Consider the following 27,689-nt stretch of genomic DNA (forward strand, 5'->3'; position numbering starts at 1 on the left):
TTTAAGTTCAACATGGACCAATATTTCTAATAAGGGGAATCCAGTGCAATAGATGATGCAATTATTTAGGAGAATACTACCTCAGTCACCACAGGGGCAGAGGATTACTTCATTACATTTATTGTAAGGGGGTTTTAATATTGATTTTTACTCCCAAGGTGTGAAATAAAAGACAAATCAGCTGAAATACGACTCTGTAAGAGTACACAGCTGTAAGGGATGGAATGTTAAGGAACAGAATTAAGACCATATCATCTTGCTTGTCAGAACTGAAAGAGTTTCACCAGTGTTTTTTCCTGTACATCAGAATTAATTCACCTATGGTTTCTGTCATGAGTGAATACATAGGAAAAAAACAGATTGTCTTCAATACAATTTCAAAACACAGAACACTGAAATATTGCACTTCATGTACCTAAGTGTAAAATAAATAAAAACAGATAATGCTGCTTTCAATAATTTGTAACTGATTTTTAAACACTACCTTTGGTTAAGTATTTTAGCTGTGACAACATTCACTGCTTTCTCTGTGGCACTTCAGATGTATTTTTAAACATTTATGGAAGAATAACAGACTAAAATAACCAAAACCCTGATACTGCCTGTAAATTTGTAGACTATTTACTCCAGGACAAATCTGGGGGTCCCGAAAACACTGATAAAATGATTAGCATTACCAGACAGTGAAAACAAAAAATGGGTTGTGCGATGAGCAACAATATGACGTTACATTTCTAAAAATGATTCAACTTACAATGCTGTATATCTGTCCATGGCAGACTGCACATCTCTCCGGTAAACTGTTCGAAGGATTACCATGACAGGGTCAAACTCCTTATCCCAAACTTCAGCTGTTATTTAAAAGAAATTTATGTTAACATTCTCTTTAAAGACCTTACATCTTATTCTAAGAGTCTATTCTTAACTAGCTATAATTATATGGGGTTTCTATTATATAATTATTTCAGCAAACAACAGCAATTTTTAATAACTCTAGTAATACTTACTATATTATTATCACTATTGATATAAAAAATATTTCTTGTGAAATTTTGATTTGTTTCAAAACACCAAAAAACCCCACTCTACTAAGGCAATACTTCTTTTCTACGAACAAGTTCCCCAAAACAACCCTCAAAACACTATTTCTGTGCACTTCTTGTTCTGCTTTTTTTCATTTCCAAGTATATGTAAGAAAAGGTTTAAATTATTTTTCACTTGGTACATGATAGGCACAAGCCCTCTTGAAAACAGGAAGTACAGCCTGCAGAGCAGTTAGCAGGTAGATATTTTACCATTAAACGTAGTGAACCAAATGACCTCAACAACACCAGTTTCTGTTCAGTCTTGAAAATGATCAAGTTTCGTATCAAATGGTATCTGTGATCAATCTTTCACAAATATGCCTTTGTTTTCTAACTAATACCTATGCATTATTTTGGCATTAAAATCCAGGTTACATCTGTTCAATTTAGTAGCTTGAAAGTGACATCAGGAGTGGCTTTTCAGAGCAACCACAGAAAAGAGATCAGGGTAAACACAGAACAGTCTATAAAGAGATCCATTTTAACTACCTTTTTTTTCTATGTACAAGTTATTAAAAAACAAAACTAGGTTTCCAACCTAGAGTAAAAAAAAGATATTCATTCTATTAATTGTTTTGAAGTGTTTAGCTCTCATAACACAGCAATATGAAGGCAAGATTCAATGACCCCAAATGGAGGAACAAACCCAGCAGACACAGAATTTTAGCTCCACCAGCAGGAATAATAGAACACAAGTGCTTACAACACTCTTCCAACTTTTCACAGGCAAAAATAAGCAGCTTTGCCACACTTCTGAGATTAATTTTCCCCAGGCAGTAAGACAAGGGGCCTATACTCCTATATAATGGTCTATACTCTATATATTAACCCCTGCTAAGGCTACAGCTCTCCAGATATCTCATGTGCTGCTGAGAGAGAACACTTAGCATAGTTTCCATTACATATGAAATATGACCAAATTTAGCTTCCAAAACATCCATTTTTTCTGGACAGAGTTAACTGTTGCAGTCTGACACACACACCAAGCTTGTTTGGGCTGCTAATGCACAATGAGAAGAAAGAACTCGGCGAGGGAGCCACATAGGGAATATTGGAAACACACACACAACTCACCTTCAGCACACAAATCTACAGAGAATAGGAAGAACCTGCTTTTGGAATTTGGTTTGTTCAGTTTGAATGGTTGGTTTAGGGTTTTTTTAATGATAGTTAATGGAGGCAAAATCTAGGGATCTGCAAATATAAAGTAGATTTCACCCCCCCCAAATTTAGGGAAATGAGATTAGAGGATTAGAGGGAATGGATCTCAACATGACTTGCTTTAACTGTGACAGGCCACAAACTACGATTCTTAAAAGCCAAGGTTTTGAGAATCTATGTAGTCTTACAGAGAATATGAACACTTAAGAGGGAATAATAAAGAAAACCATGCCAGCTTTTATTCCTGAAGCATCTTAGGTTTTTTATTACTCTAAGAAGATGATATTTTGTATAGTATTACAAATTACTTCAGTATTTACTGCTATAAATGAGATACTTAACACAGTTTTCCTCTGGAATAAATTGTTTACTGAAAGTTTAAAGAAATCCAAATACAAAAAAATCCCCAAATACTGTAATCTAGCATTAGATTCCGTAAATATAAAGTTCTATAATTAAAAATATCATAATCCATTTTTTCCTTCACACTCTGTTATGAAAAATACCAGCATTTCACAAGCTCCAGAAAAGGGATATGACATAAAGAAATGCAGTTTACATAACATTAAAACGAAATTATTTTAAATACATAGGTGTTAGGCTGCCTAATTACACATCAAGGAACCAGGATGAATCAATTCTCAAAACTTTAGTTTCACAAAATTATTTCACTGGTTGTTAATTTGTATAAAAGGGTTTTACTGACTAATCTCACAGTATAAAAGCTGGCAAACAAGTTACTACAGTACTAGTTCCCACATTAACTCATCTGCCCACCCCCACCACGCCCTGAAAAAAAAAACAAAGTCCACAAAAGATTACAAACCAAATGGTTTCAAATTGGTAAAACCCCAACCTTTGTGATTTTCAAGGGAGGTACACAGGGGAGGAAGGAGTTAAACCCTGTTCAGCATTGCCATTAGCTGAAGCACAACCAGAGCACATGGAGCATTTCAGATCCCTACAGGCTTATCTGCTCAGTGACAGCAAACAGTAACGGAGAGCTAAGTCCTTAAATTCTTTCACTCCTTTGATATACCAATGCTGTGTTGAGTCCAATTTAGATGACAAGCTGGTCAGGGGAAGACACTTGTCATTTCTGCACTGTATCCTTTGTAGAATTATAGAAGAGTATTCTATAACCAGCTTAGCCTGAACTTTGTTCTAGACCCTCACTACTGACCATGAAAAATGTTACAGGACAGTAAATCATGGTATCTTTATTAATCAAAATGTGAAGAACTTCAAAGAACGTATTTTTGCGACTGACATCTCACTGGTGCCAACAGTTCTAAACTCTACTGAAGATCAGATTTTCTTTACATCATATGAACGATTAAGTATGCAGATCAGTAAAATAAAAGAATTCTTCAGTTCCCCATTTTCCCTTGTTTTCTGAGGATACCTGAGTAATGCAAAAGCTCATTTTCAGCCTAGATGAAAATGAATTTACTAAGGACTATTGCTGGTCTTTAGCAATGCTCTTAAATTTAGGAAACAGACAATAACAAAAAACTCAAACAAGTTTTGTAGGGTTTTAGTGGTGGTAGCGGGTTTTGCTCTTTTATTGGGAGGATGGAGTGGGGGTTTTAACATCATTTGGTAGGTTGGGTTTGGGTTATTTTTAATGAAAAAAGCTCACAACAACAAAACCAAACAAACACTGATTAAGCATCTTACCCCTGAGCATGCTGTAAGGGAACACCGGTTACCATACCTTTAGGTGTATACATTCCTTGTTGCATGGAACCTCCAGGTTCAAAAACAGGAGCTTTAAAGTCAGCAACAGCTGACAGGACTGATTCAAAGCTTAAACTTCCTGGAATAATACCACTTTTGGGATTGGGGTTTTCTGGAATGTAACATCTGTGTTAAGGAAAGCAAAACTAACTTCATGGCAGGTCACAGCCATTTTACTCCTCTCTTGACATTTTCAGTCACTCCTCTCACACCACGTTTCAGCAGTGCTCTGTGCTTACCACAAGAGGTCTGTATGCTCCAGCTGCCAGGAACCATAACTGTGACTGAAGAGAATCAAAGCCTCCTGCCTAGCACAGTAAACTTTTTAAAGCAAGAAAACTGCTATATGCTTGGCTCAAGACATTAAGTACCTAATGAGAAATTAACCCCACTAACTTTAGTGTATACAAAGTTTTTGCACTAGCCTTTATTTACAAACATTTTGTCTCTCTTCATAGGAAGAATATTTGGCATTTACAGCTAAGTGCAAAAAAAGCAAGTAAATAGCTCAGGATCCATGAACACAATAAGCAATTCTGCATCTTGGATTGGATAGTTCTCATTTTTGGTAGCAATATAAACCTACTGACATTACTCCAAAACACAAGCAGCACTTACAAATAGGTGAACTTCTGCTTAGTGAAAAGGGATTGCTTGTATAAATGATTCACTTAGTTTACATAGTTAAGTGATTCACTTAAGTGAATCATTCTACGTAATCACTTATTTTACACATTTAAATATTTGAGTTACTAGGGCATATCATAACAATTAATAAATCTTATTACAGATTTGTAACTCTTGATCTCCTCCTCTCCTACCTTTATATTCCTAATATTTTGCTCAATGCCTATCCCTGGATTGCAAGCTCTTTCATGCAGTCATGGCAAGCTGTTCCATTTGCCTACAGAACCTAAGACACTAAATAGCAGTGAAACCTGCACATCTGTAGTGAGCTGCCTGGGAGCATGAACAGTATCCCTGTGCAGGAAGAGCCCCTGGAGTTTGCTACCCTTTCCCCCATAACACATGCACTTCACTCCAATGTTAAAGCAACATGCAGGATTGCTATTATTTGAATTTTCGGCTACTGACAGCAAAAGCAAATATAGTGTAGACTGGCTGCTTTTTATACTGGCATAAAAGTAGTAATAATGAAAGGCTAAAACCCAGATAAAAGGTGACACTTGGCTAAACTTTCTACAAGGTCATTGGAAAACAGATTTCTTATTTCACACCTAGAAGACTTCTGCAGTGTTAAAAACAGAACAAAAAGAGTAGTACAGCATTTTGTATCAAAACCAACTTAAACTATTAAAAAGTATAGCATATTTTGTAAGAAAAAAAAATTGAATCAAATGCCTTTGCTAACAACTATGTGCAAACACACCTTTACACAATTACGTAAGGTAAAAACATGCTGTTCAAGCTCCAAAATCCTACTATTATCCAGGCACCTGTCATTATCATTCATGCACATTAGTTAATGTATTCCAAGGATATGAGATCCAATAATGAACTGTGTGTCCTGTCATTCATACAGAGTTGGGCTACCATCTCCGCTCTGAGGATCTCGTCATCTGTCATTCCTAGAACAATAACATTCAAAAAGCCATTAAAATAGCACAATTTTAAAACACATTCAGTTTTCATTTGACATTAAAAGCATGTCAAACTTGATACAAACTAATATTAAGTAATGATACAGTGCTATAAAAATACAGGATAAAAAAGGGGGAGTGCAAATGTTATGAAAGACAATCTCAGTCAGAACAGACAGGTACAAACTTAAACTGCTATCTTTCTGTAAAAGATAGAGAATCTTCATGTGATCACCTACACAAACCACCCACTTCCATTAAAGGCATTTTTCTCCATTATATTATATCTATTTCTAATCCATAAGTGATTAAAATTAAGTAACTGGTAAAGAAGAAACCAAATGTTGAACGCTCTAAGTTACTATATGGTTGATCAGCTTTAAGGCAGCTACTAAGTGCTGCATATAAATGAGCATGTTTTAATGTTATTTACATACCAGTATTCCTAAGGCAGTGATTCTTACCTAAATGTAAACGCAGACTTAACAGAAGGACCAAAAATGTTAAGGCTCCTTCCAGCATGGACCTTTCGTGCTCTGAGTCCAGAACTGTATTTTGATGCTGTGATGCCATCGTCAATAAATCTACCACCTTAAATCTACACAGTGAACAGTAAAGTCAGAAACATCATTCTCCAACATGAAAACATGAATGTGAAATGTAATAATAAACTCAGGATAGCATTCACAACAACTTGAACGAATACAAAACTAAATATATGCAAACAAACCACATGAAAATCTTCTTTTTAAATTTAGATTTTTATTTATCTATGGAATATGCTATAATGATATTCACTCCTTAAGAAAACACCTTACATTTATGTTTCATTAACAGAAGTTAATGAAAATAATCTGTCTTCAAACTCTGATTTATTTTTTTTTCCCCAAAAAGCAGACATCTTTTCTGTGACTCTCACTATTGCAGCTCTATTTATGTACTTCTTTGGGCTGGAATATCACAGCATATGAACATCTGTAAAACTTAAAAAACCCTAAAACAAATGTCTGAAACTTCACTACTGCACTGGAAATCAAAAGCCAATCCTGTTTAAAATCAAGAGATAGTTCTTTCAGTAGAGCCCTTAGGTAAGTGTTAATTTTGGCTAGGCAGAGTTGTACCACTGAAGATGTGGATCAGACATGCACTTTTCTATCACGTGGTATAAATTAGGCAACAGCTACCACAACACTGAACAAGACCATTCTCCTTTTAACCTTACCTTTCAAAAACAGATGAAATAAAATAATCTGGGTCCAGTCTAGAGGCACAGACCTGTGGAAAGAGAATAAATTAATTTTATTTAATTAATTTAATTCAATAATTTGTTAGCAAACAGTATTAGCTTGGCTTCTCAGAAACTTACTTGCAGCAAGTAAATGTCAGGATCAATCATGGAATTGCAGAAATGGGACTGCACGTAAGTCATGGCCTGTCCTTTAATTTGGAGACCATTCCTAACCCACATGTTGCTGTGAATTTCAGAGAGACTTGCCTGTTCAGGGAAAATAAAAGTTATAAATATATCAGGGATATTCAGCTATTCAATTCAATGTTAATAGATCATCAATATGAGTACAGAAACATGAAAATCATAGAAAGGTTTGGGTTGGAAGGGACTTTGGAGATCACTTGGTTCCAACCCCATTGCCATGGGCAGAGACACCTTCCACTACACCAGGTTGCTCAAAGCCCCATCCAACCTGACCTTGACCACTTCCCAGGGATGGGGCAGCCACAGCTTCTACAGGCAACCTATTCTAGTGCCTCACCACCTCACAGTAACAGAATTTCTCTGTGACACCTAATCTAAACTACTCTCTCTCAGTTTAAAGCCATTGGTCCCTGTCCTGTCACTACATGTCCTTGTAAAAAATCTCTCTGCAGCTTCCTTGTAGAATCATAGAATAGTTTGGGTTGGAAGTGACCTTTAAAGGTCATCTTGTCCAACCCCCTGCAATGATCAGGGACATCTGACAGATACCACACTTTCATATCAGAGCACATTTCAGACAACAAAAGTAATCAAAGCCAAATGAAGTGATTTATATATGAGAAGTACTCAAAAAATGAAGGTATTGTGGTTGTAAAGAGGTTAGATCTAAAAGCAGTGATTACAAATACTGCTCACTGCCACTTACATACAAATAAATCCAAATTCTTAAGTAAAAAAAAATATTGCAGGGTGCATCCATTCTTGAACTCTCAGTTTGAAATCAGAAATTTTTAGATTCGTATTTCTTTCCTACTTGCATTCCATTCTATTCACATAACAGTTCCATGTTTTCAAAGGATTGGTTCTTCCTACCCTTTTGGAAGTGCTATAGTGAATATTATTATGTACCTCTCAGAATATGATAACTAATGCCACATATTTAATTTTGGAAATACGAAGGAGAAAAAAAAGTTTATCCTATACTCAATATTTTCTAGTTAATATTGCCACATATACTTTACTTTGATATTCCACAATTAAGACATGCTTCCTATTGCTAAATACTTCTAAATACACTTAAATAACTGAGGTTAAAAAAATAAGACAGCAACTATTTTTGCTGAGTGTATTTCTACATCTGCAAAGTCAGAAGTTTGTCCAAACCTGAATCTGAAGTGGGTGAATCATTAGTTTCATCAGCATCTCCTGATCTGGCAAGATAGTATCCAGATCTAGTTCTTGGCATTTGACAGCCTAGAAACAAAAGCACACAGTGCACTGAATGATCACATCTGACAGGGAATCTCCATCTGTGTAACTACAACAACATGGGCTTACCTTACTTAAAAACATGGCAAAGTAACGGTGCAATGGCAAATGGAAAGTAACCTGGTTAGGAGCTGGCTGAAAGTAAAATAAAGGTATTTTAATATAATATATTGAAAAAAACAAACCTACAAATGTCTTTGTCACATCCACCAAGGACAGTATCTTGGCATGTCTTCATTTGATTGACTTACTTTTCACTAACTATTACTTCATTTCCCTGCCTTTCTGATTATTCAAGTTCCCCTTAGACAGCTGTAGTTTCTCTCTTAAGTCCCCAGTAGCCACTGGCACTCTGAGGTGTTTGAGAGTATTGCCTGGTAACTGGCAAAGCTGCTCCCCACTACCACAGCACAACAGGACTTCTGTTTGGCCATTGCTTCAGCTCTTCATTCAGCACAACAGCAGTCTATCAATAGCACTCCTTTTAAAACTCACACAGCTTAAGACTGCACTAGCAAATCTAAGTCACCAAGACTCTACAAATACAGGATCCTAGGATACAACATTGCAACTATTAAGTACAAACTAATTTCAGCAAGGCAATCCTTTTTTGATCACCACCTTGAGTAATGATTTAATTTAAGGGGAGAGTAGGGGGGGCAGGAAGTGTATCACCTTTGAAATTTAACCAGATTTTCACAGTAATTTGCTTAGATTCACTAAGGATATTTACCTCATCTACAAAGTTGATAGCATCAAACCAGTCCTGAAGCGCTTCGAGGCAGTATCTGACAACATTCCGTGTGTATTCCTGTGTTTCCTGCAGTTAAGAGAAACCAGCATGCTACATGAGCCAAAACAGCTTTAAGAAAGTATCACTGTTTTCCTACTACAAATATATATGATTATTTCAAGAATATTTTTACAGAAACATTAAGGTTGGGAAAGACCTCCAAGATCATTGAGTCCAACCCAAAATGCTACAATACCACAATACTGCATAGATTTTATCAGTAAGCAAACCTTGTTATGACTGCATGATGTAACTCTATAAAAATGCCATAAAACTATACTATATTTCAGGTTAAATCATGTATTTCAAGACTAGAGCTGTACACTGGCCTCTAAGAGAGAATCAGCAATGTGCAAAAAGGGAAGGCAGAAGGGGAGCTAAACCAAACTGTTCTGTGATCAGCAGAACTTGTAAAGCTTCATCTCTTAACAGATTTTTCCTTTAATCTTCCCTTCCCCCTAAACACAGACTCCAGACTTGCCTCACGCTCTCAGGGTGTCTGTGACATGCTTCTTATGCTAAAGCCAGCAGTGTTTAGGCCAGTCAGAAGCTGAGCAAATGCCGACTGGCTCAGTCAGACACCTTTTCTCACCAGGAAATACAGCCATGCTCCCATCCTGTTGCCCCACCCTCTGCAGGGGGGTCAGGCCCTGCAGGATTTTCCTATCCTGTGAGATACGAGCTGTAATCTCTTCCCATCCATCAGGTTTCACTAAGTATGTACAACAATTAAGCTATGAAATTTCTAGAACACTTTGAGATTTTTTTGAGAACAATCAAAATATTCAAACATGGCTGAGAACATGACTGACAACACAAGAGGTGGAGTAAGGTATCTTACAGGTCTTAAAAAAGAAAGGCAGACTATCCCATCCCAAAGCAAAATAGAAAGGAATACTTCAAAAAGCCAGAAGTTGTGATTCAGTTTTCAAGAGCTAATGTAGACTCAAATTGATACATTCACAATGTATCAGTATAAACTACCTCACAGAAAGGCCCTGTTTAAATTTTTAAAATCACATGGTAGACTTGGACACATTTTTTACTGCACAGTTCAATTCATGTATTACTGTCTCATGGACACCACCACGCATCTCAATAAGCTATTTTCAAATATAAGTATTTCATTAAAAAATGTAAAAAATGGGGTTTATATGTTAATTATCCCTAAAAGCTGATGGACTCAATTTTTGCTATAACTTACAGTCTAGTAAATACTAACAAGTCTTTGCTCTAGTCTGGAGACCATAAGATGTCAGAACCTAAGAGGTTTTCACATCAGACTGATAGTAAAACTACACAAACCCATAAATGACTCCATGCCCCATCATAATGAACTGTCTGTTTGCAGACACAACATTATAATCCCATTAGGACAACTTGTGTATCTCCTTTCCCACTGAAGGCAGAATGACTCAGAGACATGTTATCAAGTTCTTCATCAGATCAAAGTTATTCCATATGTACAGTCATAAGGAATGACTTGTACACATCCTGAACTTGTAGTCCAAGTACTGGAGACAATAAAATAGGTAAAAGCATGAATTATACACAGAATCCAAACTGATCGAAGTTTTATGTTATTTGATAGACAAGAACAGCATAACCCAGGCCTTTTCAAACACAAAACCTTTCAAGTCTGAGAATTCTAGAATAAGTCATGAATAAAACCAAGAATTATGACAAAGAAACATTAGCCTTACCCTAACTTTGCAGTGTGACAGAAGACCCCACATTGGCTGGGCACAGGCTTCCAGCTCAGCAGCAAAGGCAGCATAGTATGTCTGTGATTCAAACTCCACATGCTCATTTAATTCTCGTTTATTTAAATTCATACCTTCAAAGATTTAAGCAGAGTTATACAACCCAATATTTAACTAGGGCTAAACAGAATGCAGTATTTTTAGTGTTATGCATTTACAGCTATAAAGATAAAAAAAACCTCCACAAAGTGTAAGAATCTATTTTACCTAGCAGCAAAATAAACCAGAAAAGAACAATAGTTCTAGACTGGTTAATAACTGCAGTCCTTGCGGTGACGTTAACTTCGACTTTGAATGTCAACTTAGTCAATGAGAACATCTGGGTGCTGGTCCTCAGAACATTTCTCAACACTGAGAAGCTCACCATTTTTATATATTTCTTTTAAGTAATAAAAATAATTCTCCATAGCAACACTTAGAAAAAGAACTAGATTTATCAGATTCATTTCCTCAATATTTAAATTTAGAACTTCTCCAGTAAAACATTTCTAGCACAAGTTATGATCTGTACTTCAAGTACAACCTCAGAATTCTTGCACCATGAATCTCAGTCGACTAAGTGTGATGCGACTGTCTTGTGTGAAGTAGTTGAAGAGCAAAGATCCATCAGATAATTTTTTTCATCTACTTGTTTTCTAGAATATACTGTTCTCTTCCAAGAATACAAACTTATGAGAATACTAATGAATTAAATATTTACATACAGCATTGTAAGGATTCTGCTACTGTAAACATTAAGCTGAGTAAACATCCTTGTATTAGTACTGATTATAAGTGTCACATACCTTGAAAAAATGATACAAAATTCATCCATGTTACCAAAAGACCATGATCTTCCAAAAATTTCTTTGCCACACTTTGGTGTGAAAGTATGTTTATAAAATCACTAACCAGGGGCCAGTAGGTATTATTCTTCAGTAGTGCTTCCCCACAATTCACCACAACATGTAAACTATTTTCTTCATCTACATTTAAAAAAGAAAAGAAAAAAAAAACCACAAAAGAAGAAAAGTTAATTTTTTCCCTCTTGCTGTAATTTATAATTGAAGTTATAAATAATGTAAAAATAACAATTAGTGTGTACTGTAATGCTGTGATCAGACATACACACAGAAAATTGCAGAAAAGAAGAACAGTTCTTCTCTGGTACCTGAGGCTGTTTTTTCATCATGGACTCACCAATATAGATCCCATTCAGTGGGATCCCACTCATACTTTTAACAGTATTGCAACCTTTGAAAAGCACTGCATTAGTAAAACCATCGCAGTTGTGCCTCTCAGAATACTCTCAGGAAGTATAAAAAGACCAAACATTACAATTCCTATTACCAACACCTGAAAACTACTTTGAATTTGACATGCTCCCAGTAAGCAAGCTACCTTACAGCATTCAAAAAGAAATCTGGTGACCAAAACCTACACTGGCATAGTGATTCTAAAAAAAAGCAGAGAAAAGCATTGAATTTGGGACACAAAGAGTTTTTATGCAGCCTATCAAAGACTAGGAAAGAGAAGGTTGCATCAGATGACTTGCCTTGGGATGGCTCTATTCCAGTAAAAACGCACTGAAGGACACCTGTAAATACCCTTTACACAGTGAAACATCCATAAGCAGCACAGCACAGCCACAGCCAAAAAGAAACACTGTTCTTATGGGACTCCAGTCTCTGGCTGACGAGGTCCATCTCTATGTATGTACAGTGGTTCCCTCTGGCCTGTCCAAGAGCAGGGTAACACCTCTGCCTGAACAGGCTCAAGGACTTTGCAAAGAGTTCCATGTCAGTCACATGTTGCTGATTCTCTGTCCTAATCTACTTTAGATCAGACAAATCCCAAGTTACTTCAAATGCACAGTGGCATTGCTTCTTACTCAGAGTACTCTACAAGCCAGGGTTAATGTCAATTTAAAGAGGATGGTTTTTCAAAGGATGAACCATCACCAAAACTTTTCCTTTGGGGGTATAAATTCCTCTCCCATGAAAAGTTCATTAGGAGGAGTGTGCTGATAGAGAGGAAAAAAGTCTCCAAGAACATAGGGACATAAATCTTCCTAGAGAGTCAGTTATATCATCTGCATCCATATTTCTCCCCCTCATCCTTTCACACCACATGTGAGAGAGGTAAGGTGAACTAGTAACATTTACAGAGTTGGTATCAACACAACTCCTACGTTAATTCTGTTTCATGAAAACAGTTTGTGGCAGTGTCCACAAATGCCCTCAGTGAACTGTATACTTTTAACAGGTGTCAGCTGTTCAAAAACAATTAGGATCTGTAAGCAATGCAAACTAAACATGCCGTAGCAGACACAATTCCTGCTCCACTTTCTCCTTGCTCCTCTCCAACATGCTTTTCCATCTATCCATTGGCTGGATTTGTAAACTTTGTCTCATTCAGATACTAAACAACGTATTGTTTGCAGTTGCTGCACAAAGAGAAGTCTTCTCAATTTATCTCACCAGCACAGACTTTTAAAAGACTTCTCACTATTTCCAGCATCCTAAGTGATAACTTGAAATAAATGCAAGACACAAGCCCACAGAACTGCAAAAGAAGGTCACCGAGAATATGAAAGGGAAAAAACTCAATAGAGTATTTTATGATTTTTTTTTTCCTGCCAATTTACAGTATGCCCAAGCCCTCATACCTGAAGCCGTGAGAAGGAAATGTGGAAACACTGAAAAGCACCAGACACATCCCAGTGGTGGACTTGGCAGTATTAGGTTTACTGTTGGACCCAATGACCAACATAAGGGATTCTATAATTCTATGATGGTATCTTAGCTAAGAGAAATCACTGGTGCTAGGAAAAGAAAACAATAGGGTAGCTGCTCCAGAGCTAGGTCTTTTCTCACACATTTATCATATATATATCTGATGTTATTTAACTTACCAGCTTCGTTTTACATCATTAAGTACCAGGAAGCTTCTTCAGAGAATGCCTAATCACAGCCACAGCCTTTTTGGCCGCAATTGTGATCCATTACAGAACATTACCACCACCACCATCCCATACTGACCAACAAGTAACATTCAGAAGATGCTTAGAAGTAATTTTTAAATTACATTCCACCAACATGGCACTGATATAGCAAAAATCACTTGATACACAAACTGTTAAATACTCAACATTCTTAATACTGTAAAGCAATCTATGTAGGGCAACAGGAAAACTTCTCATGTTGAAGTGCAGCTGAATGAGGGCACACGAGAGCCAGATGAGCGAGGATTTCCCATTTCAGTACAGTCACTGGTTTAGGTTATACACAGTTTTAGGCTATACACAGAGAGGACTCTGAGACAAAGGATACTTCAGGCAACAAAAAATACAATTTCATGCAGAAGTTGATGACACTTATTTAGCAGCAGCACTCTGTCTAGAGAGTGTTTTCAGATTCAAACTAGGATAAAGAGGGCTGAGAGGCCTGCAGTCTGTTAGGCACTTCAAAGCATGAAAAGTCAGCAAGATTCATTGTGACACCATTTTCAGATTAGGACAGGTAGAACAAGGAGGGTGGAAATAGGACAGTTGCTTTCACTAAAAAAGTTACACAACGTACACTAGTTCAAATTCAAATTGCTATTCTGTCAAACAAAAGCTTGATCAAATTACTGTATTTACAAAGTACTAAATTATTCTCTAATTTTATATCAAGTTTTATTAAGGCAATCACAGGAGAGAAAAATTAAACCAATTTTGAATACTCCAAATAGTTTGTGAAATACTTTGAAAATATTTTTAAAATTCATAAATGTCTCAATTTCTGTATATAATTCCTCATTCAAATAGCTGTTTATGCACTTTACCCAACAAATTAAGCACCTGCAAGGTAATATTCTGTATTCTGAACTATTTAACATTCCTACAAAAAAAAACAAAACCCAAAACAACCCTACAAATCAAAGGATAAAACATCGGTATCACTCTTGGTAACTACCTTTATATTTCTAGGAAATTTTGATACTCAGCCTCTACCATGTATTGCTAGATCCTGTGCATTTTTGGAAAAGGGATTGGGGGGGTGGATGGCTACTCAAGAAAAATTAAGTTCTCTATAATCAATTTATTATCCACAGAATGAAGCAAACAAACATATCAACCTACCTTGCAATTCACTTTTAATAAGGCAACTTTCCATCATGTACAACAGAACAGTGACCATAATATCCAGCAGCTGGCATTCTTCTGTTACTTGGCGTGCTAGTTCTTCATTGCTGAACAACTGAACGCTGATATGCACAATTCTGTTAGACATTGTGTCTGATTCATGGCTTTTCTTCAGTGTTTTCATAATAAAAGCATAATGCTGAACAAAAGTTTTTGTAAAAGCAATCTGCAAATTATAAAGAAATGTTGATGTTAACAAATATCATAAAAAGATTATAGCTTTATTTCATTGTGAAATATTCCTTTACAAAAGCACAATCAACATTTCCTGGGAAACACCGGTTGCTATGACAAACCAAAGCTGATGGTGTAAGTATTCCATGTTTAGTTTCTAGATACAGTCCACATGAAAAGACTTGATTTATAGAGAGGGGTAACTCAAGTCTCTAATTTTATTACCTTTTCACAAAATCTAATCTTCTCATTCTACACTTCCTACACTAAAAAGTGTCAGAAACATTCAAACAATGAAAAGATGGTCTCAGCATACACCTGAAAGTAGTAACAGTTCTAATAATTAATTTATCCTAAATTTTTACATCCTACAACAGGAACTAATGTCCTAAAATGATACACTATGAACAATGACACAACTGTTTGGGGTTTTTTTAAAGGAGATAGTATTTAAATGTATCAATACATATACATACAATATGTACTGCACTATATAATACATACACAGTACAGTTTTGTGTCCTCCATTAGCCTCAAACTGCATTGTAAACCAAACTTTTGCACTCCGTGTACATGTGGGCATATCTGCCAGCTTTGAAATCACTTCTCACTTAGTACTTTAGGTTCTGAATTAACACCATCTGGACTTGCTTGGCTTAGTAAGAAGACAAGCTGTGTAGTGATAAAAATGTTCAGATCAAAGTCTAAAAATCCCTTGCCTATTCCTTCTTAAGTATTAACCTTTCATAAACATAGAATTAGAATTTTTAAAGCCACACTCAGGCAGCTGTGTTTTTACCAGACCATACACAAATCACTACTTTCACCTGCCTTAGACTCAGTGCTCCCATACTTTTATTATTATAAATACTACCATGTTTCTTCTCATTTAGAAAATACTTCCAAAAATATGACATAATGCTGCTGTTGAGTTCAAAAACTGTCTCTTCCAGCAAATATCCTCAAAAAAAAAAGACCAAGGTGAGGATGGGGATGTCACTACAGGAAACACTGCAAGACTACTTAAAGTGCCTTCCTTTATCTGGTCCACAGTGATGGAAACGTGTATAGTAAGTGACAGTGTGTTCTCCATACAGCCCCCAGCACAATGGGAACCACTTTCAGTTAAAGACTTTTTGGAACAAGGTATTTGCAATACTTCAGCAAAGTTAATACATATCACTCTGGTATTCCAGATATTCCTGTCATATAATTTCCTTTAAATGAAAGCTTTAAACGATTTTAATCACTGGCAGTAACACTTATCATCAAGACATTCACACTATTAATGTTAAGCCTCAGATGCAAATGACGCATCAGATATTTTAAGAAGTTATATTAATGCTGCTAATAAAAAAAGTATATTTTTTTACATATTATTTTTTTGCACTGTATTGTGTTTAGATAGGATTTTTGGGTTCTGAGATGTAGGAACTATGTATTACTTCTTTTACACAGCCCTCTCAATTTAAGTTGACTGCAAATACACTGTCCTTCTCTAAGGACAAATGTTGGATTTTTTGTTTCTTTATTTTAAATCAACATGCATCAAAATTTTTGTGCCTCGCTCATATACAGTAACGAACTGAGAGTAAATTTGCTTTCAATACAGTGTAATGGTAAAGACTCTGTAATACACTTAAGTAAAGGAAAGACAGAAGCTTTTCTCCTGCATTCACGTGGAAGTAAAATAAACAAATAAAACTCTTTCCAGTTTTGAGAGGAAGAAGCTAAACTCAAATCCAGAAGTTAAAAAGCTGAAATACTGGGGTAAACTGCAGTCCATATGTAAGAACAGCCATGGTAATCAGTCCATCCACCTCAGAATCCTTTCTTTCAGTGGCCAAAGCTATATACACAACTAAGGGAAATTACAGATCTGAGCAAAAATGGAGATTTTGATGTAACACATCCTTCCAAATACTCAGCTTCCAATCTTCTGTAGAAAGTAGTTTCCTAAGACACACATGGTTTCTGTATATTTAATTACCTTCACTGACTTACTCTCTGTGATCTTGTGCAGCTTCTAAATTTCTAGCCTATTGAAAAACAAAGTTAATTTTTTCAACTGGCCTTTCCTCTTGGTGGCCACTCAACAATCCCAGAACTTCCAGGTGACTAACATCAACCCCATGTTTCAGTTAGAACTTACATCTCCCATGTTTATATTCTCACTCCTAAGAAGAAGATATTTCTGCCAGCTGAACACTTAAGATTCCAATAGAAAAACTGTTCTACAGAATTTGAAGAACAGCATATCCAGGGGTTATTGCTGTAATAGCTGCCTCAACAGTCTCTATGGGAGGTGCCTAACAAGGGTTAGCATTTTTGGTAATTATGACTGTTGATTCATTATCTCTACCAGATGCTTTTGCATTTTTCTACTTCCAGTATTCCAGATTTCAGCAAGGCTCCGTCCTTGGATGATTTAAACTCTTCCATCAGCTTCCTGTTTACTGCCAACGCATTCTTTGCCTTCTCCTTGGTCACATGAAGGTCTGTTTCTCTGGTCTTTTGTTTTTCCTCTTGTCCACGCCATAACACCTTTAACTTCCTGGAAGTTTTGGAAAATTTCTCTTCAGTTTTCTTTTTCTTCACTTGTAAGTCTTCCAAGCTTCAAATGTCAGAGAGTGCTGGAAGGGCTGCCTCAAGCACAAATCTGTAAGGCAAAGACCACACTTTTTGTTGGGTTGTCTCTCTCATGTGCCAAAGCGGGGAGAGAGGGAACAGCTAGTTAACCCAGGGTTTTAGCCCACCCCTTTCAACATCTCTTTTCAATACTGGGAATCCTAAAAGTGAAGTTTGTTTTCTTATTTCAAAATAAATCTGTGCAACTGAGATTGCTGGTGGCTCAGTGGCTGCTGCCCAGGGCAATGGTGGATCAGTCAGCTCTGATATGCTCATGCTGGAGGTCAGAGATTTCAACAATTTCAAAGCATGCACAGATAGCCAGCTCTGTGCTCTGTGTCTGGTCAGCTCCCTCAGTGTATCAGAAAACCAACTGAGAAGAATTCTGCTGATTTAATGAGCTAAATCACCTCAGAAAGAATCAGCTCAATTGCACAAGAGCAAGAGCAGACACAGAAAAAATTAGCAAAGTACATGTGGCATAGATTGGGATGAGAGAAAGTAACAGAAAGCTGAAAGATCACTTGGAACAGTTTATATCCCTCCAGGTATTCCTGCTGTTTGAGAATGCAGTATGATTAATCAGCACCCAAGCCCTTTTTTTCCAAAAAGCTAAATGGGAGCCTGTAACATAAAACATTCTTCTAATTCATCCCAAAATGCTATGTTCTCTCTCTTTACACATAAAAGGCAGGGCCACTCTTTGTTAAATAGGCACAGTCCTCACAGAAATATTTAAAATTCATGCAGCATTGACACAGTTTTGCAACAAAGCACAGGTTATCTTGGGAAAAAACAGTGTTACTGCCTCCCTAGTATTGCCGTGTGATACATTTCCTGCTCCAAGTTTCCTTACTACTTAAAAATGCCTTTGAGACAAACACAGCAATAAAATAAACACAGATCTTAAAAGACTTCCGATACTTGGGATTTGTGCTTCTAATAAAGTCTTTACATAGGAATTAGCTGTTTAATGAAACACAGTATGAAACTGGTAACAAAAAAACCCCTCAAACACACATAAATGTTTAAAATCTTTCAATCTGAGCATGCAGTTATTTGTGGGTAGAAGACGGACTATTTCCAGATAGAGATGGTAGTCAGTATAGACCAAATATACCCTGGTCTCCATTCTGAGTGAAGAAAGGTGATGAACACAACGAAGTAAGTCACTGAAGACTGGCTTGTTGTCAAAGGAAGAAAGATCCCATGATCATTAAAAGCTGTTGTTATTACATGGTATATAAAAAGGGAAACACAGCAACACTTACCAGATTCTTCCATGCGCTGCTAGCAGCTGGTTGTTTCTACGGGCAGGAATTTAGCTGGCAACGGATCAGGAGAACTGGATGTCCATGTGAGTCCCCAAATTATCAAGAAGAATGCAAGTTTCATGGTAAAGGTTCATCAGTTAAGAAGTCCTAATCTCTCCTCCTGTATTAGCTGAATCCAAGACCAAGACGAATCTATGCCGGTATCCCAAATTAAAGCGGTGTCTTGACACGGACATAGTATTGCTGAAAGCCCAGATCTTTTTCTTCCTTGTAAGTTATCTTCATGTCCTTTGTTTTGATACAGCAAGGTTTTAGGGGACACAAATACAGGGCTGTTCCACTATAAACAGACATTTTTGAAGAAATCTGCATGTCCAAACTTCCGGATTTCTTGATGTTTGTCTCCCAGCAGGGACTGAGAAGGTCCAAAATATTTGCATGGCCCAAGAGTATGACATGATCAGAGCAAAATGTTAAGCCTTATTGCTATGTATACTAGGTCTTAGGAACATGTGGAGCAAACAACCAAACCTGGCTGCACACCAAGATTTAAAACAGGAAGATGACATCCAGTCTCCACAACTCCAGGCCAGGAGATACTTGGGATGGACAACTGCAAAACTCTGTAAGGAAGCACCTGGAAGGCTGCCAAAGTCACCTAGGACATAGCTGCAGCAAGAACACTCACACTGTAACGGCCCGCATGGAGAAACCACTGCCTGCTACAACACTTGAAACAGGAATGAAGCCACTGCAATTATTCACCAGCCATACCACACCACAGAATCATACAGTGCTGATCCACACATTTTAAGTGATTAAACCTTATTTTGCAAAGTAAAATAAAACAAAACAAAACCCAACACATGCAAATATGCACTTAACAGCCAAAAAGGAAAATAACAAAGCATGAGATGAAAATTAATTCTGCTGCTCCAGAATTACCCATCTTATTTTGTCCACATCGCTCTTCAAATACTAAACACTTCAGACCTTCTAACAAAATACTCAAAACAAGGTAAAAGATCTGCATTATTTTACTGCTTATTATTCAAATATAAACATACATGGTCTCATGCAAGGCATTATGCACACTGAGAATGTGAATAAGAAAACATATTTAGGTTTGAATGAAGTAAGGCAAGTACCTTATAATCTTGATCTGGTAGCATGTTGAGTAAGAAAGTCACCATCTTCTGTGGAAACTCGTATTTTATTGTCCAAAATAATAATTCTTCTAGAAAACATTTATGCTTCAAAACATCCATGATAGATTGATCTGCATAAAAGGTTGAAGCAGGGTATGTATAATGTATTAAAACAATGATAGTGCAGTTTCACTCAAAAAAATTCAAGAACAAAAATTTAAGAACATCTTAGTGCATTCTGTAAATAATTTTATTTTTTTTTATACACTGGGAAAATGAACGTGACCAACACTGCACAGTGCCAGATAAAAAGGACCTCCCAGAGAAGCCAATGAAAGTTTTCACTACAATTCTACCACAGAATCCAATCTTCAATGATTGCATTGAACCACATCACCTTACTGTAATAGCTGCACTGATTGTAATGCACCACAGCAAACTGCACAGTATTAACATGGCCACTGAATCGAGGGAAGGAATGCAGACTACTGCTTGACTGAAGATAAAATAGCAAAACAACAAAATACATTTATGATTAAGTGACAAGTTCTATCACCTAAGAAAACTTTACAAAGCTCTAAACAAACTAAATAGAAGCAATAATGTATCCATTATTCTTATTTTCCAAAGTAGTTACTGGCCAACCACAAAGTTGTTGGTTGGAGTTTTTTATAGAAAAATTACCATAATTAGGTAAAATTACCATAATCAGGTACTAATTCCTTTCTCATCTTTCCCCATTCAATTCCTGGCCATTCACTCTGCCCCCTTACTCATGCTGACAGCGGATCCCTGTGGGGGACCTACGTAGGAATCAAGTCCAGGATCTTTCCGTTCTGTCAGCTGTGTTTTCAAGCAGATCAGTTTCCTGATTGCAAAGCTGCAAACTGACCTTTGCTGGAATAAACTGTTTGTGAAATTACTGTTTGACAGGGCATAAACCATATTAAATCATTTTTTGAAATACTACAATATTAAGACTGATTTTTTCAAGAGGTTGATTATTTATTATTTAAAACCACAACAGGTATTGTTCAGTCCAGTAACATATGAGGACTAAAAAACGAAAACAATAATAACACTCCTCTATATCTAGAAATCAACTACACCTGAAGATACATAACCCCACACAGAAAATCCCATATTCCAACAGGACCGTATGAAGTGCCCCCACCAGCACACATCCAAAAACACTTAAGCTGAAAATCATCTGGCCTTAAAGACTCGTGTCTTCACTGAAGTATGACAGCTTTAGAGACTGCACTGGATAGCTCTGTGCCTGTTCTAAGCAGGATAGGCATTTGTGCTTTTCCTAAGCAGGAATTACCTCCATTTTCCATCATTATCAAAGGTCAGAGTTCCTCAGTCAAGTGACCAATTAGTCCAAATTTAAATGTTAGTGTTCTCCTAAAGACTCCAGTAAGCCACAAAAGGGCAAGAATATGTTTTATTCAATATATTCTACAAGCATCGATATAAAAACATTACCTTCACAGAGTCATGAAAGGTATTTTAATATTAAAATATTTTGTAAAGCATTAGACATCACCTACTGCAACAAACACGTGATGATCATTTACATTCTGTTCCTCTCTCTCGTTAAGAAATAGTGTGTGTGATCTGAGTGGCCATGACAGCTTGGGAGCTGTGCAGACTGATGTCCTGTGTCCACAGGACAGACAGCACAAGTTTAGGGACATGCCAAATGCTCCTGAGTGCGAACACCAGGCATGGAGACAAGTGACAAACACCTCACCTGTCACTCATGTGCAGCTTTCTCTGAAATGCTGAACAGTGCATATCAAATACTTTATGTAGCAGTTTCAGGCAAGGACAGAAAATACTATCCACTTACACCTGCTATAGAATTTAAGTAGGCAGAATGCTCTTACCCAACTTGGAAAATTTGTCAAGAACACTGGGACTAATGTTCCCACTCCTGTGAAAAATACGACATGATTTTAAATTTCTTTAAACAAATAATAAAAAAATAGTGCCTGTGGGTTTACATTTGTCTTAAATGTCTGGTAGTTCAGATGGATGCAGGATGCAGGTTTTAAAAAGAGTAAAATAAAAATTCTCTCAATACTCAGTCCCATACCTGTATCAGTCAACCTCAGCATAAAAACTGCATTTTCTTTCAAGAAAACTTTCTTTCCTGGTGCCACAAAAGACCTCACAGTGTTGTAAGTACCTCTCTAGAATATGAGACTTGGCATTTCAAGATGTCCCCAGTATATAAATAACCCTCTATGAAGACAATAAACCACTGAAGACCTAGGATGGGACAGGGAGTCTGCTTATAAGGAAAAGGTAAATCTGTTTTTATTCAATACTCAGTTTTCTAAAATTTTCTTTTCATACTCTTATTTTATACCCTATTGGACATAAAATATGAATACTGAAAACTTCAGAAAACTCTTTGATATTTAATAAAAACAGATACTTACCCTTCCCCCACTGGCAGACTCCCTCCTCTGGGGCAGATATTAGGAGCTATCAACATCAAGAGCACAATCCATGTTGGGATGCCTCAGAGGAGGAAGACTACAATCCTGGGGGGAAATGAAATGTTGAATTCAAGTATCACTTTTCCTGAAATGCCACTGCTGATCCTGGTATCCTGATCAGGCAGCTTCTAAACCTGAACTTCCTCCCTGCCTATTTCCCATAATTACTTATTATGCACCAGAACAACAACACTTTTCTTGTGTTACCTGACTAACTCATCTTTTAGACAAGCTAGCAGCCTCTGTAACTTAAGAGAGTTTTCCTTGGATGTCTCTACATTTCCTGCATTTCTCCAAAACCACCACCTCTCCCACATCATTATTCCCTACCACAGTCTCTCACACGCCATTTTTAAGATTCTCTCTTAACAACAGCATTGCCAAAACATTTAGTTCTCTGCTTTTCCAGCTTCCTAATCTCTTTTTCCTTCAGTCTGAAAACACCAGAAACAACCAATCTTACTTTCCCATGCTCTTCACACCTTCATACCATTCTATTAATTCATGAACCTTTGTGTTTCAAACTCAAGTTCCAAACATTCACTCCAGAGATCTTCCAGAAATTTTATTCCAACTTTCACCAGTTTTTTTCACTCAAATGTTCTTTTCTCAAGGTTTGCAATTCTTTGTGCTTCCTATGTCTGTCTCCTCATATTAAAAAACAAACAAACAAAAAAGCCTTCTTTACCTAATAATAGTATTTCAATATTATTATTTAAACACTTTTTAGCATAAAAACATGTCAAGAACAGGATAGGACTACCGTGTCTCTAGCCTATGGTCATTCTTGAATCAAAACTTGCGCTGACCTGAATGTGAGTGCTACTCATGTTGGATTACAAATTGCAGACAGGACTGATTTCAAAATGATTAAGTTGTTTCAAGGGAGACTCTGTTCAAGTATCTTATCTTAACATTACTAGAACAATACAGAAGGACCAACCAGGACCAGAGATAACCATTCTTGTCTGGCTGAGAACACAATCATACTGTACAATGGCACAATAAAAAAAATGTTAAGAACAAATACACCAAACACTTCCTTGTAAAGCCATATTGTAGCCTTGACAGCCACACAGCTGAAACTGGATGAATTTTTGGAGGTCACCTCAGAACACAGAGGTGACAAAATGTCAGAGTCCCAGACAGTGGTACTCACACAAGGGAAATCAAAATTGCCAATTACCACATTTTCACTTGCTATCTTCTTTGGACTTTGCTATGGTTAATACTTGTCACATGCAGCACTGTAGTGCTTGGGAAGTGAATGAGTATCCCTAGATAATTTTCAAGACAGACATAAAGCAAATATGATAAACTGAGATCAGTACTGTATAAATACCTTTGGTGGTGCTGCTTAGTTTCACCCTCTTGCGCTTTCCCACACCTTGGCTACCATCCTGGTCCTCCTGGGGGAGGGGAAGAGTTTAAAAAATTCATGATCTTATACTTAGAATCTTATTGCCAAGAGGTGGCTATGCTTTCAAAACTCTGGTTTAACTACCAAGCTAAAACAAAGAAGCCCTGAATATACTATCTTACTAGAAAAATGCTTTACTGTTTACAGGAGCCATGGGCTGTGTGCAACTATTTAGAAAAACACATTTCATTTGCCTTTTTCCCCCCTCCAGGCAACATAATCATCTACAAGTTCAGACATATTCATGTCTTGCATTAATTCTGTGAGGTTACTTGCTTTGATTTCTGAAACTGATTGCTAGAAAAATGTTTAACACTACAAAATTTCTAACTTGCACATCCAAGGTTTCCCCTTATCCACCTGTAGCATTTGTGGGGTTTTGTTTCCTAAAAAATACATCAGTCAACATATTGTATATCTAAGTTGACAACACAATTACCTAGGCATTTTCTAATCAATGTAAATTTCTGACTTAAGAATATAGTACTTTTGACACCTTTAGGAGGCCAATTCTAATTGCTTTCTCCCTACAGAATAGCGCAAACACTTTACACAGGCACTTGTCATCTGAAGCTTCCAAGGCACTCCACAAACAAAATAACAAAAGTTCAAAAATGTAATGCAAGTTAAAAACAACTCCATCCCCACTTCATAAAATCTAACACTGGGTGTTAAAAAAGCATGTAACATTACAGAACTATATTAAATGCTGCATGGGTCTTTACTAACAATGGTAGTCCTTACTGGAGCTAATGAGACATAATTAATACAGATATCTACTGTTACAAGTAAGTAATCAATATCCTTCTCCAAGGATATGGGAAATGCCATTTTTATTTCCAAACTTCATCTAAATTATAAGGAACCCAAACCTGAGGAAGTTACTATCCTTTCTTGGGGAGAAAGATTATTCATATTTTATATCTAAGGACTGACCAGAAGTATGGGGTAAATAAAAGGTCTGAATTTTCCTATCTTTTCATTATCTCCATCTGAAAAGTCATTTTAAGATGGACACACATTTGAAGACTTAGACCACGAGACTGTGGTTCTTGTGAACACAGGCTACTTTGGTACTTCAATGGGGAACGAGACAGCCAGCTCTCGGGATGCTGGCACTGCCCACTCCCCCATCAGAGGGGCCAAGTACTCTCAAGAAAAAAAAGTCAGACTTGCTGGGATGTTACTATGAACTTCAGAACTCTGCAATTCAAGCTGTAAAACTTTTTGCCCACCCTGAAAAAAGCATCAGTGAAAAAAGTTCATTTTTTTATTTTATAATCTTAATTGTGTTCTGCTTGACAAATATGAATCGCTAAAAAAAGAAAGTCCAGTCCTTTAATCCAAAAGTCAAAACAGACTGTGCAGGTGGAAGGCTGAAATGCTTATTAGAAAAATGATGTTACTAGAGAAACGAGGAAAAATGGTCTTGCTTTGTGACTTGCTCTCCTCTGTTACTCCTATGTGAGTGACAAAAGGTATTTACAGGTTTTTTTAATGCCTTGGTCTTCTTAGAGCAGAATAAAACTATGTTATAATTAAGAAACATGGTAGGAGTACACTTAACTGCATTTTCTTCCTCTGGTATTTAAGAGGAATCCATAAAGGTAAATAATGTTCTCACCTTATGGTAGCATTGTTTCACAGATAGAATGCTAGATTAGAAAATTTACATAGACTACAAATTAGAGCAGCACTTCTGCAGGGAACTAAACACCTTGAAAAGTTTTTAATAGCTCAGTTTCACTTCTACAATAGTACAGTTCTAAACTAAAAATTAATCTGAAGGATGGCTGTTATTTCTCATGTTTTCCTTTGTGCAAAAGGAGAAAAAGGGCTCTGTCTAAACCTGTCCTCCTATTTAAGATGCTGTGTTCCAAGGAACCAAATAAAACACGACTGCTTTTATCACACTGAGGAATAAATATTCTTATATTAGATATCTCTTTACATTATTTAAAGTTTATGTTACCCTACCAAAATGGCTGCTAAGGCTGACTGGTTGAAATTAGGTTTTAAATAGTTTAGAAAAAAAGATGAGAATAAATTGATAAAGTAACTCCAAGAGAATTTAACTTTCTTCCTTAAATTCCCCTTATTTATTACAACTCAACCTAAAATGAGATTTTCTCCTTTTTACTCCCACTCAATGTTTGGTAAGTAAGGTCAAGTCTACACTTGGGAATTTATCTACAGCGAAATTCTCCCTGTTGCTATCTCCAGTTCAGCTGGATTCTCAAGTGCCAAAACTGCTAACACCATTCACAGCATTACATGCTCTAAGTTTGCTTTAATCAAGCCCAATTTACTTGGTAGTGACTTTTCAAATATCTACACAGGTTTCTTCTACATTACATACATAAATTAAACTGAAACAGTGTTAGCAAAAATAAGGATTGGTCCTTAGTATATCAAAGGCATGAGATCTATTCCTTTATATCTGCATTCTTCCTAATTATTAAAATGGGGATAATATATATGGCAGATAGAAGAGTTAAGGTTTGTGGGATTTGGCTGCAAGCATTCTCTCCATTTAATATTCTGTTGCAGTTCATTATAGTCTTTAAAAACAGTCTCACCTCATCTGAAGAATCCCCTTGTCCTGATGCTGCCGTAGCACCTGCTAAACCTTTTGAGATAAAAAATTCAGAGATTCCTTTCATAAATCTTATACTGAAAAGACAGTACTTTATGACATTTCATGAGCCAGTATGAAATAAAAAACTACATGAATTTTTTTCAAAAGATACATAGCAGTGGACTGAGAAGTTGGAGTAACACTTCCAAATACATTCCATTGCAGAACTTCAACGTACCGTGTTAATGGAGACACGTTCTTTCAGAAATTGAAAAGAAAATGGCCATCGGTGATCAAAAAAAAATTTAAAAAAATCCACAGCACCCTTATAAGAATAGGTGGTTTAACTTAGTTAAATGCAATGACAAAATTCCACTACGAGCAATTTCATCTTGCCTACTCAAATTCCACTAATGCTATGGCTGTAATAATGGGTCTTAGTGTATTAGGAACAAAAAGTTAACATGTTTAGCTTTGTTGGTAGAAACAAAATGAGTCCTGTAATTTGGTAGTGCAAATAACAGGTGATTCCTTAAGTTTCATTAAGATTTGGTGTTTTTAAAAATAAACCTAAAGAAGAGTTTATATTAAAACCATCAACAATCAAGTCTTCTCTTAGAACATATCTGTACACAAACCTTGAACAGCTAGTGTACTAGTTCCAGCTCCTTGTTCCTGCATACCACAGGCAATTTTATCCTCGGGAAATGCCAGTCCAGAGCCTTTCAAAGCAATGAGGTACTTTTCATGACTTTTCTTTGTACATGCATTCTCTCCAACACCTTGAATACACACATAAAAGACCATTAAAGCATAGCAGCAGATACCTGGTTCATATACTTCATATTCTACATCAGCAATCTTAAAAACAGTCCACAATGTTTTAATAAGCTGTACAATTATGCAATATAGAAGTTACAAAGTTTTTCCAACTGATGAAGG

General features: G+C 36.5%; 1 protein-coding gene across 3 annotated transcripts in view; it reads right to left on the reverse strand.

Moving 5' to 3' along the window:
• Positions 1–27,689, reverse strand: part of UBR3 (ubiquitin protein ligase E3 component n-recognin 3) — a 106,217-nt gene that overhangs the window by 62,673 nt on the left and 15,855 nt on the right. For 2 of the 3 annotated variants that reach the window (XM_050340607.1, XM_050340606.1), the window contains exons 4-19: positions 27,386–27,529; positions 26,749–26,798; positions 24,092–24,158; positions 20,240–20,370; positions 14,953–15,181; positions 11,633–11,812; positions 10,788–10,921; positions 9,025–9,111; positions 8,361–8,426; positions 8,187–8,276; positions 6,954–7,082; positions 6,810–6,862; positions 6,052–6,185; positions 5,488–5,575; positions 3,964–4,103; positions 755–851 (exon numbers count right to left, since the gene is read on the reverse strand). In XM_050340607.1, the coding sequence (XP_050196564.1) occupies positions 755–851; positions 3,964–4,103; positions 5,488–5,575; positions 6,052–6,185; positions 6,810–6,862; positions 6,954–7,082; positions 8,187–8,276; positions 8,361–8,426; positions 9,025–9,111; positions 10,788–10,921; positions 11,633–11,812; positions 14,953–15,181; positions 20,240–20,370; positions 24,092–24,158; positions 26,749–26,798; positions 27,386–27,529 (1,819 nt within the window). The remainder of the gene's footprint in view (positions 1–754; positions 852–3,963; positions 4,104–5,487; positions 5,576–6,051; positions 6,186–6,809; positions 6,863–6,953; positions 7,083–8,186; positions 8,277–8,360; positions 8,427–9,024; positions 9,112–10,787; positions 10,922–11,632; positions 11,813–14,952; positions 15,182–20,239; positions 20,371–24,091; positions 24,159–26,748; positions 26,799–27,385; positions 27,530–27,689) is intronic. The other variant, XM_050340608.1, reaches the window with a different exon arrangement.

Source organism: Myiozetetes cayanensis, unplaced genomic scaffold (assembly GCF_022539395.1).
Source record: "Myiozetetes cayanensis isolate MyiCay16 unplaced genomic scaffold, myiCay2020 scf9, whole genome shotgun sequence".
Classification (NCBI taxonomy): Eukaryota; Metazoa; Chordata; class Aves; order Passeriformes; family Tyrannidae; genus Myiozetetes; species Myiozetetes cayanensis.